This window comes from Callospermophilus lateralis, chromosome 3, assembly GCF_048772815.1.
Source record: "Callospermophilus lateralis isolate mCalLat2 chromosome 3, mCalLat2.hap1, whole genome shotgun sequence".
NCBI lineage: Eukaryota > Metazoa > Chordata > Mammalia > Rodentia > Sciuridae > Callospermophilus > Callospermophilus lateralis.
The window spans coordinates 28,259,411-28,280,908 of NC_135307.1; the positions used below are offsets into that span (position 1 = coordinate 28,259,411).

The 21,498-nt window shown below is 49.1% G+C and overlaps 1 protein-coding gene across 1 annotated transcript in view; it reads right to left on the reverse strand.

The window, feature by feature from the left end:
* The window catches only part of Flvcr2 (FLVCR choline and putative heme transporter 2), a 59,261-nt gene that overhangs the window by 25,495 nt on the left and 12,268 nt on the right, over positions 1–21,498 (reverse strand). Inside the window, exon 2 of the mRNA XM_076848079.2 lies at positions 2,270–2,411. Coding sequence (XP_076704194.2) covers positions 2,270–2,411 — 142 coding nt within the window. The remainder of the gene's footprint in view (positions 1–2,269; positions 2,412–21,498) is intronic.

Below are 21,498 nucleotides of genomic sequence, written 5' to 3' on the forward strand. Positions count from 1 at the left end.
CATCCGGAAAACACTCCAGCCCTGACCTCAGAGCTCTACTTCCTCCTCTGGAATTAGTCCCAGAAAACTTCCACCCTCTGGGAGCCCTTCATCCATTGTCTCCCTGCTCACCTCCCCTTCCATTGGGAAGAAAGCTCAAGGCTGCTAGACTCCGCATCAGCAGGTGTCATCTCAAGGATCTGGCAGGTAAACACTGGAACTCAGATAAGATTTTTTTCCATTCTCTACTTAATTAGCTACTATCTGTGTTTGGTAATAAAACACCAAAGCAGAAACGCCCTACTCCCCAGGTTTTCAATCACTGCAAACCAGACCTTCATGGGCGACAAACACAAGAATTCGGACCTGAGTACATTAACAGTTTAAAACTCAAAGTCTAGCTGAGGGAGTGGCCCAGGCTCTATCATTCCTCCTTGATCTCATCCAAAGCTCCTCTTCTTCTTACCTTCCCAGAAACAACAAGGTCTACATTGGCTTTTTTTTTGTTTATTTGTTCGTTTGTTTTTTGAGTGCTGGGGATTGAACCCAGGGGCGCTTAAACACTGAGTGAGCCACATCCCTGGTCCTTCTTATTTTTTTATTTTGAGACAGGGTCTGGCTAAGTTGCTTAGGGCCTCACTATGTTGCTGAGGCTGGCCTCGAATTTGCAATCCTCCTGCCTCAGCTTCTTGAGCCACTGGGATTATAGGCATGTGCCAACCAACCTGGCTCTACCAACTTTTAAAAGTCACTGGGAAGGGGCTGGGAATGTGGCTCAAGCGGTAGTGTGCTCGCGTGGCATGCGTGCGGCCCGGGTTCGATCCTCAGCACCACATACAAAACAAAGATGTTGTGTCCGCCAATAACTAAAAAATAAATATTAAAATTCTCTCTCTCTCTCTCTCTCTCTCTCTCTCTCTCTCCCCCCCACCCCTCACTCTCTCTTTAAAAAAAAAATAAATAAAAATAAAAAATAAAAGTCACTGGGCAGCCTGTTCTCATTCCGGATTCAGAGAATAGTTAAATGAGGTGCACAATTATACAAATGTCTGACTGTGGAGGGGAGGCTAGCAGGAGGAATGAAACCTTTACTGTATGAGATGGAACTTGTGGGCATCAGGAAGGGAACTGATTAACCTTTAGAAAGGTGACTAACTGGAATTGCAAACTTCTATTTTGTTGTTTCTGAAATTATCGCAGCCCAAGTAACACCACTCAGAAGAAAGCAGAAGTCACAAAATTCTATTGGTCAAATATCACAATGATTAAATGCACATGCATATAAAACGTTCCTAGTAGTTCTCAGAGGTTGGTGGTTGGGATTAACTCATATCAGGGAAAATTAATGGTCATTTATTTTTTAATAACTTTATTGTATTTATTTATTTTTATGTGGTGCTAAAGATTGAACCCAGTGCCTCATGCAAGCGAGGCAAGTGTTCTACCACTGAGCCACACCTCCAGCCCAATTAATGATCATTTCTTACTTAATGCTTCCTTGTATTTTTCAGATTTTGCAATAATAAGCATATATAATTCTTATAATTTAAAAAATATTTTAGTTATACATGGGCATAATATCTTTTTTGTTTATTTATTTCTTATGTGGTGCTGAGGATCAAACCCACTGTCTCTTGTGTTCGAGGCAAGCACTTTACCACTGAGCCACACCCCAGCCCCTACTCTTATAATTTTTAAAAAGCATTAAAGACATGTGGTTCCCAAGTCATCTCAGGTTGATCTCTGAGATGATTTGTGTTTGTGGATTGATTTCTGCTTTCCTTTTTATCTTTCATAAATTTAGAGTAAATTCAGACAAGCTTAGATTTGACTCTGATCTTTGCCACTTAGTTGCTATTTCATCTTGAATAATTTATCTAACCTCTCTCAAGTCTCACTTTCTTCTTGGTTAAATGGGACTGAAAATAATACCTCATTCCCGGGGTTGCTGACGGCTCAATGAGATCAGGCTAATTCTTAGCCCAGAGCCTGTGACCCTGGGGGTCCTCGCTTGGGTTTCACTGGGGACCGCAATCTACCCCATTCTTCTGCTGAAGTATGATGGGCCAGTTACAATTGAACTTTCATTGCGCCTTTAATAAAGTGCACAAGACCAGCTAGCACTGTATCGGGGACCACTGGTCAGGCTAAAACCTTTGAAAACCACAAGAAGCCTGGGCTCTAGTTTCTGTGGATGTCCCTGGTTGTTAGGGTCATGCTCACAAGTGTCCCATCAAGGTTGACAGAACCTCCCTGTCCTCCCCCACCATGAGTCCACTAGTGACCTTACCGATGATGACAAGGATGAAAAGGAGGGTGGCCACGCCTCCTATGATGTAGAACATGATGCTGATGTGGTAGGCAAGCTGGTCCCGGTCTTTGATGTTGGGTACCAAAATAGGAGGGACCAAGAACCCAATCGCAATTCCAAGCTAATGAAGACAGACACAATCAATCAGTTACCAATGGCCAAGAGGTGACAGTGCATATTTAAAGAGACTTCTAATAAGAAGCATACTTCCCAACTTCCAGTCCTTTCTAAAGCCCAAATAGGGATTATTTCCCCACCTCAAGATGACAGAGAAGTCTCTCAACTCATGCATACCTCTGACCCTCACTATCAATTCCTATGGGGAAAATGTTAGAATTGAGGATCTCTGCAGCCTGGCACTTCTCTGTATGCAAACTAATGACTAATGTTTTCCATATTCCCATTTCTGGGATAGAAAGTAAAATAATGATGATATTTTTCCTCTTAGGCACTAAAGTTTTTAGTTCATTAAATCTGTTAACCTGGAGCTGAGAGACCGGATGGGAAAAGTTCTACACCCTACCACCACAGGAACTGTGGCATTTAGCAAGAGTTGGAAAGATAAAGCTATTGCCACTTTCACAAACACTTCAGTTCTTGTGTGAATAAGTTCAAAGTCACACACAACTGCAAAATGGCGGGCTCAGTGGGCACACAAACACATACATACTATTCATACCAACAAACGCAAACGTCCTATCAGAGTTGGAGTCCAAACTCCAGTGACCTGGTAGATAACATGACCCGGGTGTTTCTGAGGTCAGAAGTGACTGACTAGGATATAACACCCCAAAGTCCTTCTGCCACCAGAAGCAATGGAAAAACAGCTTGCAAACTGAGACAGGTTTCAGACTCCAAGAGGGCAGGAAGATGATCCATTTTTTTGTCTTAATATCCCACTTAGCCATTGTATTGGAAAGGAACTGCAGATAGAAAAGAAATTTACTTTCTGTCACACCACATGTGAGCCTCTTGACTGTTTTCCCCATCTGTCAATCACTGCCACTCCTGATGGTTACACTGGGATCTTATCTCCAGAAGTCACCATAGGTGAATGTAGGGCTCCTTATGCAGGATATAGTGAATAAATCAAGCACATCTTTAAAATCACTACTGTGTGAGAAGTACTCTCCTAGATATTTTAGGAGGTACCAAGATATAGAAGGGAGGTGTCTTACATAAGGCAGGTTCCTTTCAAGGCATTCTATAATCTAGTGGAAGACAGCATTTTAAAAGTAAAACACAGGGATGGTGGGGGGGTTGGGGAGATGGAGGAATTTTGATTGGGATAAGGGGAGGGAGGGAAGTGGAGTGGGCATGGGAGTAGGAAAGATGGTGGAATGAGACTAACGCCATTACCCTAGGTACATGTATGACTGCACATGTGCAACTCTACATTGTGTATGACCAGAGAAATGAAAATTGTGCTCCATTTGTATACAACGAATCAAAAAGTTTTCTACTGTCATGTGCAACTGATGAGAACTAGAAAAAATAAATTTAGAAAAAGTAAAACACAGGCGTGGTGGTTCACGTCTATAACCCAGTGGCTTCGGAGACTGAGGAGGAGGATCACAAGCTCAAAGCCAGTCTCAGCAAAAGCAAGGTACTCAGCAACTCAGTGAGACCCTGTTCCCAAATAAAATACAGAAAAAAGGCTGGGGATGTCTCAGTGGTTGAGTGCCCCTGAGTTCAATCCCTGGTACCCTCCCCCTCCAAAAAAAAAAAAAAAAAAAAGTAAGACACAAAAACAACGCAACCAGCCACATTTGTGATTTGAAATGATACGATGCTATTGTTTGGAAGTTCTCTTGTAATCCTCCATTCCAACCTGTGAGTTATTAAAGGAACAAACAGAAGCTTTGTGAGGTTAAGCTCCAGAGGTCCAGGAGCTCAGGGCTGCCCAGCATTGAGGTAAAGAAACAGCTCCCCTGGCTGCTCCGCGACACCCCGCCACGAGGCCTGGCACTAGGCCTTGAGAAAGGCCCAGGTGTGCAGGGTCTGTGTCCCTGGACCTTCCTCTCGTCCTCAGTTACTCAATGAGCAGAGTCAGGCTTCTTAACTGCTTGTCGCTAACGCTGGGAAGACCAGCCTGAGACAGAGGGGCAAGGACAGCCTCCTCCATGGCTTCCCTGCCCACTCTCTGGCCTCCCAAGCATTTTGGATGGGAGACCTGAAAGTTAAGGAGCATCTTGGAGGGTCCCACTGGCAAGAATGAGGGGAGGTACCGACAGCATCCAAGGCACTTGGGCTCCTTCCTTTCCAAAAGGAGGATAAAAGCTCAGAGACCTTGATAGCGGACCTAATCCCCAGGAATCTTCTGCCCTGATAAATAAACCCTTCCTGCTGCCTCAGGATCAAGAACAAACACATCACGCCTGACACCTCAGGGCTGGACTCCGTTCACTCCATCTGCACCGCAGGACTGAGCAAGTGCTGCTCCGCCCGGCGTGGATGGAGCAGAAGGCTTGGGGACCTCAGCAACTGTTGCTGGTGACAGCACTGTTTCAGGCTAGCCTTTCTAAAGGAGGAACCTGGCTTTGGAGATCCTTCAATGACCAGGGTGTCGGTGCTGCTGCCTCTTTTGTTTTCAAAGACGTTTTTTTCCTGCTTCTTTAGATCAGTATTCAGGGAGAGCCCATGGCTCTGTTTGCAGTTTCTAGTTCCTAGACCTGTCCACGGAAAGTAGTTAGCCATGCTAGATGCAAGGACGGATGTTTGGGCTAATGAGTGGATGGACAGATGAAATTCGTGGAAAATCTTGTCTACATAAAGCTGGGAATGATATGATGCTATAGTTTGGAAGTTCATACACCTCTGCCCTTTAGGACCCAGGATCTCCCTACAAACCACCTTGAACCTACAGTGGTAAGGGAGGGACAGGCATGTATGGAAGAAGTAAGTCCTGCCAACTATCAAGCACCTAGTAGGTACCAGGTATCATATTTTATCTTTTATTTTAACCCTAATAACTTCATAAAAAAAAAAAAAGAAAAAAATGAGAAAAGTGGATGCTCAGTACCCTGCCCAAAGTCACACAGGGAGCTAGCAGGACAGCTGGGATCCCAAACCAGTTCCATCTCACCCAGGGACCTGGGCTTACCTCGCTGTTCCCACTAGAAGACAATACACTCATGCACCTGGTCTATCACGTGTTTGATGAGACACCTCGGGGGTTGAAGTCAGAGACCCGGGGCCAATAACAATGAATCCCAAGATTTGGGAGGAGGCTGCTCTGGGGGGGTGGTGCTGGTGCCTTTTCTGAGCCACAGAAGGTGGGAAGTAAATCACTGAATCGCCACTAAGCAGGTTTGAGTTGACCTATGTCCTGGCTCTGGTTCTGGTTTTACCATTCTCAACAAAACACAAGGTCCTCTCTGGGCGCAGTGGCGCAGCCCTGTCATCCCAGCGACCTGGGGAGCCAAGGCGGGAGGATGGCAAGTTCGAGGCCAGCCTCAGCAACTCAATGAGATCCCATCTCAAGCTCAGTGGTAGAGCACCCCTGGGTTCAATCCTCAGTACCAAAAACGAAACAAAATTAAGTCAAGGACAAAATACAAAATTCAGAATCAAACCAAGTCACAGCCATAGCTCTTCAGGAACTTTATTTTTTTTTTTTTTAACTGTTTTTAAAGTGGCTCTGGGATGTCTTCCTTCTTACAGGTCCCATAGCAGCAGTTTCCCAACCTGGCCTGGTGACAGAGGTCACCAGCAGTACCTCTACCGCCATCATGGTGCAGGTGGGGTGTCAGGAGTCCCTGTATTTGCACAGGCAGGACATCCTTATCACACATCACAGGGGTGTGCGAGATGCGGCCTCAGAAAGAGTCTTGCTCAGGCCTCCTAACAGCGTCCCTATGGCTCTGCAGTCAGTGGTCTCTGGGAAACGTGGTTGGACCATGTCCCTCCCTTGCCCAACACCCGCAGGGACTGGCCTTTGCTTTTAAATTAGGGATAAAAATCCTAACTACAAATCCTAATCCACAAAGTTCTGCCCAGGGGCTCTGTCTGCTGGCCTGCCCCTCGTCATCTGCTTGCTCCTTGGGACCCTGCTACGCCAGCCTCCTTTCCGGTCTTTCAATCATCCAAAGCCTCCTTGTACCTGAGGACCACAGGGACTTTGTACCAGAGCCTCTTCCTGGACTGGAATGACTTCCTGGTTCCTCCAATAAATGAGGATATCTTTCAGATCTGAGCTCAGGTCACACTTCCTCAGGGTTCCCTTGTCAGGTCCCTGCAGAGGTAGTCTTAGGTTTGTATGACTGTTGAATTATCAGCAGATTAAGCTCCCTGAGGGCAGGGTTCACAGTAAGGTCTGGAGCGTAGAACATAGTTGTAGAACATAGTTTTACTAACCACAGTAAAATGCACGGAAGTTTCCATGAAATGTCTCCATCTCATAAGGATCCCAGAAAGAGAGGTCATTGTTCTAGTTTTATAGATGATGAAACTGAGGTACAGAAAGGTTAAGGAACTTGCCTAAGGTCACACAGCGAGAGGCAGCAGAGCTGGAGTTTTGACACACAGCAATTCTGAATCCTGAGCTTGGAAGCTTGCTAACCATAGTTTATTTCACCCCCAAAGAAAATGTTTAACAAAAATGTGACGAACAAAGGAATAGAGAGGCCACTCTACTTCTTTGCTGGCTTTTCTGCAAATTCAAGGATGATAGCTAAATGTTGTGGCCATGTCAGTAGTCACAAACATTTCTAGGACAAATGTCACAGTTAAAAACACATCTATGTTGCCCAAAGCCTTCAGGTGACAGGAAGAAGCCATACTCATCATTCTGGCTCATCATTTAATGGAACAAGGAAGAAAACTTAAAAAACCATCAGACCACATTGGGGGTAAGACTTCCTCACCTAGTTCATCACGCAACCAACACACATGTCCCATCAGCTCGGAGATTCACAGAACCAATGTCCCCACCACCACCCCCCATGTACTGTCCCCATACACTATCAGCAAAGTCCTGAATGAATCTCCACTCAATCAGAAACACAGCACGAAGCTGCCCTCCCCCATCCTAAGATGGGGATGTGGTCAGGCCATCAAGGAGCATCCCAGGCTTCCACAGAAGGCCTGGAGCCCTGCGTCAACATGGTGGTGAGGGCTTCAGTCTGAATGGAACAGGGAGAGAACCACTGGTCCCCCCATCTGCTGGAGTTCCAGATTCTTTATCCTCCTGACGTAGGTGGACCTGCTCTTCGTAGGAAGGAGAGTAGAATAAATTGGACATTATGACTACACGATCAGTATAATTCTCCATTGTGTATCATCAGAAGAATGAGCAGTTATACTCCATTTATGTATGATGTATCAAAATGCATTCCACTGCCGTGTATAACTATTTAGAACAAATTAGAAAGAAAGAAAGAAAGAAAGAAAGAAAGAAAGAAAGAAAGAAAGAAAGGAAGGAAGGAAGGAAGAAAGAAAGAAAGAAAGAAAGAAAGAAAGAAAGAAAGAAAGAAAGAAAGAAAGAAAGAAAAACAACCTCAACAAACAGGTGCTCACCTCCCAACCCCATTCCATCTCTAGCCAACTCTCCTCCAGGTGCCCTGGACTAATTAGGGAAAGATAAGCCTACCCTCGCCCCTAGGGCTGGGCTCCCTAGGGCTGGGCTCCCATCGGTTCATCCCTTTTCTCTGGACACAGTCACTGGGTTGGTCTGAGCATGTTCCCTGGAATTTCAGGGCTCCCAATTAGCTCTCTGCTGAGTCAAAAGTGTCAGCAGTTCTCGTAGCAGAGCACCTTGGCTAGAGGTCTCCTAGGAGCTCATCTGGATTCTTTCTCTTTCTTTCTCTTCCTCTCTACTTCCCTCTCCCCTACCCCCCCCCCTTTCACATTTAGTGGAGACAGCATCACACCAGTAGAGTGGTTAAGGATGTAAATCCTGGAGTCAAAAAGATATGAGTTCAAATCCCAGCTCTACCAGTTACTCGTTGTCTGATCTTGGCCAGTTAATTCACCTCTCTGGACCTGTTTCCTTTTTTACAAAAGGAAAGAAATATGTTGCTTATAGGATTTGCCCTCACTCCCTGTAGAAAAACCTGGCTTTTCTACCCGGCACACTCCGGCATAGCAGTGACGACAGCAGGAGAGACTGGTGGACTCAGATGTGCTCAGTTCATTTTGGGCCATCCTACAAGCCACCTGGCCTTGGTTCTCCTCTTCTCCAGCTCCTTCTGTGTGCTCTCTCTCCATTCCCTCAGTCCTCCTGGGAAACTCATCTGTCTTTTGCATCTACTGTCTCCCAGACCCTCCAGAGCCTCCTTCAGCCCCCTTCAAATGCGCATCCTCCCCCTTCAGCCTCCCTGCCTCCCTCCCAAATAAAGCAATCTCTCCTCCAACCAGCCTCAGTTTCCTCGGGGCCATACTGACCATGCTGCCCCTGCTCAAGACCTCCAAGGAGCTGGACTCTTAGAGGAAGGAAGGAAGTTCAAACCTCTCAGGTGATGGCTCTGGCTTCCTCCATCACTGCCCACCAACCGTCCCAGGCCTGTCTCCTCCAGCCCCTGTGAATCTCCCATGCACCAGGCAGAAGGGACCAATGGAGATGCCAACCCCTCCGTCCTCTAGTCTATACCTTTATCCAAAGTTCTCCCTACATGCAGGGTCATGGAAACACATGTGCGATTTATAGTTTTTGAAATGTGCTAAAATCTCATTTCCATTCCACACACAAACTTCCAGGGCCATGAGACCTGGCCCTGGAGTCTCAGGTATGCAGAGCGTGACCACTAGCGCTCCATCTCCCAGGACCAAGTCCATGTGGGAAACTGCACAGAGGTGAGTTGCCCCCACCTTGCCTGTCTCCACACACTGTGGGGTTTGCTGAAACACCACCAAGACACTTGATATGGCCGGTCTGCATTCTCCAGTACAAAATTCCAGAGCTGAAACCGCCTTGCTCTTCCCCTTAGTTAGGGTCACTTAGATGTTAGCAAATAACTGATTGGGGACAGCGGCACACAGACAGGGGCTCCGGGACCCAAATGCAAGGAACAGCTCAGAGTGAAGGCCCCCAACAAGGCAGGCCACCTCGGACCTGTGGGGAGGCTTAGCAGGGGGTCCTGGCACTGAGTCCGTGGATGCCCCAAAAAGAAGCAAAGGAGAAAGACGGGGGTGGCTCCTGGAGCATTGAACACTGAAGAGCTGAGAGCCCAGGGCTTGAGTTTAATCATGAGAGGCGTCCCAAGAGCCAGCCAAGAATGCCAGACGCCCTGAGGGACACACCACGGCAAGGGGTACCGTGCACAGGAAACCTGCTCATATGACTGCATTTAAATCCCCAAATGGAAGCCCTTGGCTGCTTTGAGAAGGCCAATTTGGGATTAAGGAGGCGGCAGACCTTCAGGAACAAAAATGAGCCCATTGTTCAGGGAGAAATTACTCATGGAAGGGTTTATGGATTTAAGCTTGGGTCTCTAAGAACTTGGGAAGCAGGTTCCCAGCTAATCAACTCCAGACGTCCTGAGAGCTCCCTCCAGACACAGATTTGTCCCCTGAGTTGTGATGAGGATGGTGGCTTATGCTGCCTTGGTACTGATGGGTTCCCTCAGTTCTTTTGGGGGAAAGAGGTTGAGGAGATGCAGGAAGCAGCAGATGAGGACAGCCCACAATCATTGACCTAATTCCAAAGTCCTTGATGGTGAAGGCCACAGAAGAGAGATGCCCTCAAAAAAACTGACATTCCAGCTAGTTGCGGTGGAATGTGGTAGAATTTTCCAGCAATTCCCGCTACTCAGAGGCAGAGGCAGGAGGATTACAAAGTTGAGGCCAGCCTCAGCACTTTAACAAAACCCTCAGCAACTTAGCAAGACCCTGTCTCAGAATAAAAAATAAAAAGGGCTTGGGATGTGGCTCAGTGGTAGAGGACCCCTGGGTTCAATCCCTAGCACCAAACCACCACCACCACCACCACCACCACAAGTCTGACATCCCTCCAGGCTTATAATCTCTGTAAGCCTGTAAGATTCTGTAGGTCAAGTGGCCCCCTAAATCTAGCTGTCGGCAGAAGCCGTGGTGAGAGGCATCTCCAGCCCTCATCTGGTTTGTTTTCCATGTGGACAGACCATATGGGATTCTTGTTCTTATGGGGTGCTTATATTGGTTTTGTTTCTTTTTGTGTGGGGTGTCCTCTCCCCGACTAATCTGTTTGCACCTTGATTAACATTCCCTTGTGTGACCTCTTCCCATACCACATCCAGCACAATACCAAGAACTGAGAAAGCACTCAGAAAATATTTTCCTAATTAAGAAATGACTTTGGAACGATGCAAACCTAAGTATTTCCAGTCTCCTGTACAGCAGGAATAGCACCTGCTCCCAGAACGCACCTGCTCCAGAATGCTGCACTGCAAGAGTTTAATAACAAAAGAAAGCAGAAGAGAGATGAAATGACCCATAGAAGCCCTGACATAAGAAGACCCCACAGTTTGGGGCTCCCCAAGATCAGGCATGGAGGTCATGGGAACATGGACTGATCAACTTCCCACCCTTGAACCTACATTCAATATTTATTGAACATCTACTGCATTCTAAGCATCCGAATAAAAAATAAAGAAGGAGACAACAGATGCAAGAGCTCACTCTCACCACGCTTATACCTTGATGTTGACCTAAAGCCTTGGTGCTGGGTCTCCTCCTCATCTTTGGGGATGCAAAGTAGCTGAAGAGCAGATACCCTGCGCTGTAAACAGAGAAGATGCTAAGTTTAGGGGACAGGGTCTGAGTTCTACAGGGAAACTTTCCCGATTAAAAAGTGAAATTTACAAAGGGCTTTATTTTCTTTATTAGCTTTATTTATTAATTTTATTTGTTTATTTTTCACTGACCCTGATTTTTGGGGGGACATACTAGGGATTGGGCTCAGGGGCACTCGACCACGGAGCCACATTCCCAGCCCTTTTTTTTTTTTTTTTCTTTTTTGTATTTTACTTAGAGACAGGGTCTCACTGAATTGCTTAGGGCCTCACTTTGGCTGAGGCTGGGTTTAAACTCACGATCCTCCTGCCTCAGCCTCCCAAGGTGCTAGGATTACAGGTGTGTACACAGGGAAGCAATACAAGGCGGCCTGACCCTGACATTTACGCCTGCGTTCAATCATCCCCAACCCTGGAGCTTCCTGAAGCACACATCCCTCCTTTTAAGGGTTAGAACTGTTCTCGTGGGGGACTCCACAAAGTCTAGGTCTCCACGGAGCAGCAGGGAAACCTCTTGTGCCTCCTCTTTCACCAGGATCACAAATCACTGTTGTTTTCCACACTCAAAGGCCCTTCTAGCTGACCGTACTGACAGCCCCTGGCCACAGGTTCACAGACCTTTCCTGCAGCTCAGAGGAAGTATGAGTGAGTCTGTGAACCACCCAGGAAGCCGGGGGTCGCATCATGTCAGTCTCCCCCCACGTCTTTCACATCTGAAGTAGGCGACATGAGAGGCCCCCATTCAAACGCCGTGACGTTTCCCAGACACCAACCTCACTGCCCAGCCCAGGGACAGATCCTGCTCAACACCACCACCCTCTGCCCTGAGATACACCAGCCCCAGGGAGAACCGTCTCTTTCGTCTGCAATGCAGTCATGTGGCAGTCAAAATTGCGGATCCTCAGAGTTCTCCAAGTCTAGCTAGGCTTTCTTGGCAAAAGCCCTCCTATTCTGATTCCCAGTGGTGAACCTCAGAGCTGTTGCTTCATGAAACGCCTTGAATGAGACCCAGTTCCTCTTTTCCTTTTTTTTTCTTTTTTGTACTAAGGATTGAACAGGAGCACTTACTTAACCATAAGGCACATCCCCAACCCTTTTTAATATTTTTTTAGAGACAGGGTCTCTCTGAGTTGCTAAATTGCTGAAGTTGTTCAACTGTGACTTTGAACCCACGATCCTCCTGCCTCAGCCCCTGGAACTGCTGGGATCACGGCGTGCGGCACCCCGCCTGGCCCCAGTTCCCCCTATTGGAATGTGCACCTCCAGAAATAGATCGGGTGGCTCCCCTGTGGCTTTTCCCCAAGAAACTGACTTCCTAAGTTGAACTAACCCTGCTTCATGACTGCAGAGGGAAATCTGGAGAGAAAACGGAACCTAGAAAAATATCAGTCGACCATATCCAATACCACCCAGGGGCACAGCTTCTTGTTATTTAAGGAGTCCTCCAGGGACCTCCTTACACAGAAACATGTCCCTGTGTCCTCCTCTGAGGTCCCCTCCCCTCCGACTTTGCCTGGCATTTCCACCACTGCTGACACCCTGAGGGACGACCTTACGGTTCAATCTCTTCTCTTAAATGCCAACCCGAGAGCAGGAGCCTTCCCTTCCTCATTCATGGTGGGATCTCCAATGCTCAGACTGCTTGGCATGCAGTAGGTGCTCAGCATCTGTTCAATGAATGAAGTAGTCGGGTGCAGTGGGCACACCTCTAATCCCAGCAGCTTGGGAGGCTGAGGCAGGAGGATTGCAGGTTGGAAGGCTGCCTCAGGAATTTAGTGAGGTTGTAAGCAACCTTAGTGAGACCCTGTCTCAAAATAAAATAAAAAACAAGAAGGGCTGGGGATGTGGCTCAGTGGCTCAGCATCCCTGGGTTTAAACCCTGGTACCCACCCTCTCCCCCGCCAAAAAAACATAACAGGCCAAGGGCAAAGGGCCTTTGCTCAACGGTCTCATTGGTCATGCTGTGTGCCGTCTATTAGGGTGACACAGGGAAGCAACACAAGACAAATGGGATTCAAAGGGAGGATGGAGCGGTGGCCAAGAATGGTCGGCCAAGGGCCTGGGGTGTTGTCTGTGAGGGACAGAGACCAGGCCCAGGATGGGGTACTCTAACAGCGCCCATGGATGTTTGGTGAGCTAGCATGGAAGCCCAGGCCAGCCAAACCTAGGGCAGATAAGGGAGAGAGAGGAACTGGAGAGAGACTCCTGCCGAGGAGAAAATGCAACCTCTTCAAAAGAGCTCCGACATTTTCACTGGGGCTGTCCGAACACACACACACACACACACACACCACCATCCCTCACATACACCACACCCCTCACACACACCACCACCCCTCACACACACTACCACCCCTCACACACACCACCCTCCCTCACACACACCACCCCTCACACACACCACACCTCACACACACACCACCATCCCTCACACACACCACACCTCACACACACCACACCTCACACACACCACCACCCCTCACACACACCACCATCCCTCACACACACCACACCTCACACACACACCACCCTCCCTCACACACACCACCCCTCACACACACACCACCATCCCTCACACACACCACACCTCACACACACCACACCTCACACACACCACACCTCACACACACCACCATCCCTCACACACACCACACCTCACACACATACCACCCTCCCTCACACACACCACCCCTCACACACACCACCCCTCACACACACCACACCCCTCACACACACCACACCCCTCACACACACCACCCCTCACACACACCACCCCTCACACACACCACACCTCACACACACCACCCCTCACACACACCACCCCTCACACACACACCACCCCTCACACACACCACCCTCCCTCACACACACCACCCTCCCTCACACACACCACCACCCCTCACACACACCCTCCCTCACACACACCACCACCCCTCACACACACCACCCCTCACACACACACACCACCCTCCCTCACACACACCACCACCCCTCACACACACCACCCCTCACACACACCACCCCTCACACACACCACCACCCCTCACACACACCACCCCTCACACACACCACCCCTCACACACACCACCACCCCTCACACACACCACCCTCCCTCACACACACCACCCTCCCTCACACACACCACCACCCCTCACACACACCCTCCCTCACACACACCACCACCCCTCACACACACCACCCCTCACACACACACACCACCCTCCCTCACACACACCACCACCCCTCACACACACCACCCCTCACACACACCACCCCTCACACACACCACCACCCCTCACACACACCACCCCTCACACACACCACCCCTCACACACACCACCCCTCACACACACCACCATCCCTCACACACACCACCCCTCACACACACCACCCCTCACACACACCACCCCTCACACACACACCACCCCTCACACACACCACCACCCCTCACACACACCACCCTCCCTCACACACACCACCCCTCACACACACCACACCTCACACACACACCACCCTCCCTCACACACACCACCCCAGCCATCATGACACTGATCACTGTCACTTGCTCACTGTAGGGGCTCAGGGAAAACTTGTTAAGACCAGGTCCAACCTCAGCCCTTGGGACTTCTCACTCCCAGCCCCACCTCCTGCTGGTGGGGACTGAATCGGGTCTGTGTGGTGCCACCCCAACCATTTTCCTACACCGCAGAGAGGGGCCATCCCAGGCACAAAGAGATGTAAAAATGGCGTCTTGACGCTCCTGGCAAGAGGCCCTGCTACAGCCAGCTGTGAGCACCTTGGAACGCTCTGCAGGACTCCTGGCTACAGATGACGGCTCAGAGGGATCAAATGCTGCCTCCTCCCTGTACTGACGCGAGGGTGCTCGGGAACAGGAGATCTGGGGAGCCTCCTGCAGACAGGATGACCAGAGCTCATTCTGAGCAAGGAGTGGGTGAGGAAGACCAGAGCGCCTTGCGCACTCAGTGGGGGAGTGGCACCCATCCCAGGTTGCACTTCCCAGATAGACAGGACACTGTGTGTGCGGGAAGCCCTGCTAGTTCCTGTCAAAGGGCAAGTCCAAGGTCTTTTTTCTTCTCCCTTTTTTTTTTTTTTTCCAGTTCAAGAAAGGGCACTGCAGGTCAAGATATGCACAATTCTTCACGGTTTTCAAGGCACCTGCCCATTGGCCTGCTATTCTGGTCTCAAACAACCCATAAGATCAACAGCAGCAGGCCCAATGGGCAGGTGGGGTAGGAGAGCCCTGGGAGGACCCTGTTTCCGCTTTATACCAGAGTTTAAGCCACTTGCTGAGTTAATCAGGGTCAAGGTCAATATCTGAGGCTCCCGGCCCAGCCCTGCTCCCTTCCCAGGGAACCTTACTGAGCTTCAACCAGACACCCAGAAGCAGCCTATTCCAGGAAGACACAAGCCTCAGCCTTCAGAGGATCCGGGGTCTGAGGAACGGGCTGCTCCTGACCTGACTCTGGAATGTCCGGTTATCACACACAGGTATCATATTTGCCTCTTATCAAAGTTCTTTCTGGACAGTGAGTCAGAGAGCAGCCCAGCGAGAGTCGAGGATGAAGTGCCTCCTGAAGCCCGCGATCTGGGCCCTGGGAACACCCCGTCCTTTCTCCCTCCGCAACAGCCTTGAGAGAATCAAACTTAAGCCAGGAGGGTCCTCCTTACTCCACAAGAGAAGGTTGTTGAGGGGCTTGTCCCAAGGCCACCCAAACGGACCCAAGGCTGAGGCTGTCTCCTGGGAACAGGACAGCAACACCCAAGATGCTTGAGGCTGGTGAGGAGCCAGAGGACAGGAAGGGGGGCTCCAGAGGACCAACTGGGTCGCCCAGGCCCCATGGGCTCCCAGCTCAGCCAGCCCCAGCAGGGAGGGGCTTGACCACCTGCTGCTCTTCCCAGGACCCACTTCAAAGGCTTTAGAAATTGAGAAAGTGGTAGAGGGGATGTTCTCCAGGGGGTCAGGCCACACATAAAAGGCGAAGGTGATTAATTCTTGAGAGCCCTGGGCCAAGCTGTCCTTCCCCCTACCCAGACCCCATCCTCCGGGGCCATGGTGGACATCAAGTCACAGAAAATGCTCTGGAATTTTCTTTCCACAAGGTGGAGATACAGCCTCCAAGGCTGAAGCAAGAGACACTGGAGGTAGAGAAAATGCACCCGTGGCAGGCAGCCGCCTTCCCTCCTGAGTGCCAGGCATGGCCCCATCGGGCCCGCGTCTCGGGGATTCAGCTACTACAGGGCCAAGCTCTGTCTGGAAGCTGTGATGCTGCCCCCAACCCTAACTCGCCGGCAGAACGAGTGGACAGGTAGGTCTGTTTCTGTTCCCACCTTATGACACCTGAGAGGAGCAGCTGTTCACCAGAACCTCAGAGAGAGCAGCCGAGGTGCCCTGCGGGCCGAGAACCCCTGGAAGCTGCTGCTGGAAAGGAGCCTGTGGAACAGGAGTCAGGGCGACGGGGAGACGGACAGGGATGTGGCCCCAGGAGCTTTCACACAGACACTGTTCCTATTCCGGGTACTGCCCAAAGAGGACAGGTGTCCTGCCGGAGGCCACAGACACCGCTGCCGACACACCTGGTCCAGCTTCCCTGGCTTGTGCACCAGGAGACCCCAACTTCTGTGAGCACCAGAGTCCCTCGAGGAGAATCCAAACACAGATTCCTGGGTCCTACCGGAGAGGGGATTCTCTGGGTCTGCCCTTGTGCCTAACAATCCGCGTTTTAATGAACTCCCAGGAGGTTCTGATGCTGGGGGGTCATGGACCACACTTGAGAGACAATTGCTGTCCGTGGCCCCCAAAGAAGGAACTCAAGAGCCATTTCTCGGCTGGTGGCTTTCCCGGGTATCTCAGGCAGGGAAGGCAAGAGAGGCCTGTGCTCCCAACAAGCTCCTCAGGAGAGAATGGTCCCCAGGGCACTCATATGGGTGGCTTCGGAAACACCCAGGACAAAGGTCTAAGGAGATCTGGACTGCTCAAGGGGCAGCCACTGCCCGGGACAACAGCCCAGGGGAACAGGCCTGTTCTGCGATGAATGACTCATGGCTATTCCTTACATTTCAGGGAAGATGGTCACAGCAGATAGCTTTTGCATACCGTGGCCGGCAGCCTCTAGAGCCAGAAGGGAGACCCAGCCATGCCCATCCCATCTCTTGCTGGAAGAAACCAGGTATTTCCAGAAAGGGAGAAAGCCAAAAAACAAGGCCTCTGCTTGTTTCTGTGCCTCTTCCTACAGGACCCCACAGAAATGTCCCATCCAGAGCCGTTTCTGGGACTGAAAGGAACTTGTGTTGACCTCCTCTCTGAAGAAGGAGTTGGATGGAAGTTAGAGCAAACGCTGCTCCCTCCTGAGGCTTGGACACACACTCATCCCCAGGAAGTTGGTGAAGACGTGAAATCCAGCCCCGCAGGTCTTCTGCAAACGCAGATGGCACCGGCTGCAGTCATCTGCCCCCAGCCCTGGCAAGGCATCACCTTGAGCTGTGGGGGAGGGGGTGAGAGGCTGAGTTCTGATGCCTGCAATAAGGTCAGAAAGCAGAAGAGCAGCTGAGCACCAAAGCCCCCAGGGTGCCCTCCTCGGCTTAACGTCTCACCACAGGGGGGACAGAAGGTCTCCAGTTCTGCAGGATCACAGGAATGGAGATGCTCTGTTGAGTGACGCTTGGCGCTAGGTAGGAGGTGGGAGGCTGAGAATAAAGAAAGGAGAGGAAGCACCAGCTCTCCCCCTGAGCCCACGGTTCCTTATCATCCCGCGGACTCCAACCTTCATCCTGCAGTCCCCAGGAGCCCATTGATGTTGGTGGTGGGGGAGTGGAAGTCACGGGAAGGACATCCTGTTAGCGGGGCGTTGCTGGGAAAAGATCAAGAACCAGGCGGTGGAAAGCAGCTGTGTCCACCTGATAAGCCTGGCTCCCCCTTCCTTGAGCAGAGTCTGGGTTCCTGACCCTACGGTCTGCCCTGCAGGCTCGGGGCTGACCCTGTGTCGTGTCAGCCCAGAGTCCCCTAAAATCTCATCACAACAGCTCTCATCACCACCCTCTGGGAAAATAGTACCATCTCCCAGAACCTGCTCGGCTCGTAGTCTGAGTAGCTCTGGAAAGGAACAGTGTACTGTTAAGAAATTTCAGGAATGGCCCACCCTCTGCTCGGCCACCAGCTCCCCGTCACTTGGCTCATCCACAGTCAGGTCGACCTTCACCTCCTCAAGAAGGCTGTCTTGTTTGTCTTTTGCCCCCCACCACCCCACCCCATTGCGTTCACACATCCCTTGACTCCTATGCATCCCTGACCACAAGCCTCCCACCCAGAGGCTCTCTGGGTCCCCTCTGCTTGTGGGTCAGGAGCCTGCAGACAACAGAGGCAATGACCTTTATTGATGATACTACCGAGAACGTGACAACATGGGTCCTTCACTTAACATTTCTTATCTAATAAACTCCAATAGCTAATTGCCCTTTATAAACTGACCCATTGAACCCTCTCCAGCACCTTCTGCCATAGTCAGCTTGATCTCCATTTTACCAAAGAAGCCGAGGGACTTAACGACAGTTGGGGGCACACAGCAGAGATAAAGGTGGTATTATATGCAATCCACACTGTATGGAGTTACCAGCTCCTTCCAGTGGAAGAATAAGATCTTGAGTGACGTGGAGTAGGCCATGCACACCTGACCAGTCTTTCCTCCAAAGACCTGGACTCTCAGTTAACTGCCTGCTCACCTTAAAAACTTCCAGGAAGAGAAAGCCTGCTAATTCATGCATCTGAATGCAAACACCAGTCATGCCTAAAACCCTGCTCCTCCAGTAAGTTTCCCATTTGGTAAGAGGAGGAGGGGGAGGAGGGGAAGAGGGAACAGGAGAAGAGATAAGAAAGAGGGAAATAAGATAGGTGCCAGGAACCAAAGGTCAGTGAATCCACAGGTGCAGGGAATGCATTCCTCAGAGCATGAAGGCTCCTGGGGATGATGGAAGAGGGGGGCCGGCTTTAACTGGAGGAGGGTGTGTATGGAACTGACATTTTTATTTTTATTCATTTATTTTTTTGTCCCAGAAACTCCCAGAGATTTGGGAGGCTGAGGCAGGAGGATCCCAAGTTAGAGGCCAGACTCAGGAACTTAGTGAGGCCCTCAGCAACTCAGCAAGACCCTGTCTCTAAATGAAAAATAAAAAGGCTGAGAGTTTAGCACAGTGGTAGAGTCCCTGGGTTCAATTCCCATTTTTTTTAAAAGCAGTTAAAATGGCTAAAATATTAAAATTGTATACTGTGTATATTTAACCACCATTACAAAACCATTTTTTTTTAAACTGGGGATTGAACCCAGGAGCACTCTACCACTGAGCTACATCCCCAGCCCTTTTTATTTTTCAATTAGACACAGGTTCTTTCTGAGTTCCTCACTAGATTCCTGAGGCTGGTCTCAAACTTTCCATCCTCCTGCCTCAGCCTCCCAAGTTGCTGGAATTACAGGCACCCAGCTTAACTGGGCTCTTCAGTAGCATTCACATCATTATGCAACCATCACCTCCAACTCCACAATTATTTTCATCTTCTCAAACTGAAGCTTTTTTTTTTTTTTTGGTAGTCCTGGGGATTGAACCCAGGACCTTGTGCATGCGAGGCAAGCACTCTACCAAGTGAGCTACCTCCCCTGCCCCAAACTGAAACTTTTTTTGTTCTTTTTAGATATACATGACAGTAGAGTATATTTTGACGTATCCTACATACATGGAGTATAACTAACTTCCCATTCTTGTGGTTGTACGTGATGTAGAATTTCACTGGTCGTGTATTCATAGATGAACATAGGAAAGTTATGTCTGATTCATTCTTTTTTCATGTCTTTTCTATTCTCATCCCTTCAGTCTAATCCACTGAACATCTATTCTTCCTTACCCCTGACCCCACCTTGTTAGCATCCACATATCAGAGAAAACATTTTACCTTTGGTTTTTTGGGATTGGCTTATTTCACTTAGCATGATAGTCTCCATCCATTTAGTGGCAAAAGTCATAAAGTCATTCTTTTTTTCATGGCTGAATGATATTCTACTGTGTATATGTACAGCGTTTTCTTTATGCATTGTTATGGTTTAGATGTGGTGTCCCCCAAAATCTCACCTGTGAGATAACACAAATAGATTTGGAGGAGAAATTATAGGGTTATATAGCTGTACCCTATCAGTGAGTCAACCCCTGATGGGATTAACTGAAGTGGTAAGGTGTGGCTGAAGGAGAAGGGGAATTAGGGTGTTGCTTTGGTGTATATCTTTGTATCTGGAAAAGTGGACTGTGTCTCTGTCTCTGCCTTCTGATCACCATGATGTGAGCTGCTTCCCTCTGCCACACTCTTCTGCCATGATGTTCTGCCTCAGTCAAGCTCCAAGGAATGGAGCCAGCCTTCTCTGGACTAAGATCTCTGAAACCATGAGCCCTCAAATAAACTTTTCCTCCTCTACAATTGTTGGGAGGGGTCCTTTAGCACCGCAGTGAAAAAACTGACTGAAACATCCATTAATCTGTTGAAGGGCACCTCGGTTGGTTCCATAGCTTAGCTGTTGTGAGTTGAGCTGCTATAAACATTGGCGTGGCTGCATCACTGTGGTGTGCTGATCTTAAGTCCTCTGCACATGCCAAGGAGTGGGATAACTGGATCAAACAGTGGTTCCAAGTTTTCTGAGAAATCTCCACACTGTTTTCCAGAGTGGCTGCACCAATTTGCAGTCCTACCAGCAATGTATGAGTGGACCTGTCCCCACATCCTCACCAACATTTATTGCTGCTTGTATTCTTGATAAGTGCCATTCTGACTGGAGTGAGATGGAATCTCAGTGTAGTTTTGATTTGCATTTCTCTAATTGCTAGAGGTGCTGAACATTTTCTCCTATACTTGTTGATTGATTGTTATTTCTTCTTCTGTGAAGTGTCTGTTCAGTTCACTAGCCCATTTATTACTTGGGTTATTTGGTTTTTTGGTGTTAAGCTTTTTGAGTTATTTCTATATCTTGGAGATCAATACTCTGAGGTGCAGGTGGAAAAAGTCTTCTCCCGTTCTGTAGGCTCTCTCTTCACGTTCTTGATTATTTTCTTTGCTGTAAAGAAGCTTTTTAGTTTCACACCGTCCCATTTATTGATTCTTAATTTTGCTTCCTGTGCTTTAGGAGTCTCGTTGAGGAAGTTGGTTCCTAAGCCAACATGATGTGAGGTTGGGCCTGCCTTTTCTTCTAGTAGCACAGGGTCTCCGTCCGGTCTAAGGCCCAGGTCCTTGATCGACTTTGAGTTGAGTGTTGTGCAGGATGACAGATGGGGGTTCAATTTCATTCTGCTACATTCAGATTTCCTCAGACTGAAACTTGATACTCATTAAACAACACCTCTTCTCCTGGCCCTCAGCAACCTTCACCCTACCCTCTGTCTCTATTAATTTCACTGCATAGTTGGAGTATAATAAAAATATTATTTGATCTTTTTCCCCATTCCTGGCAT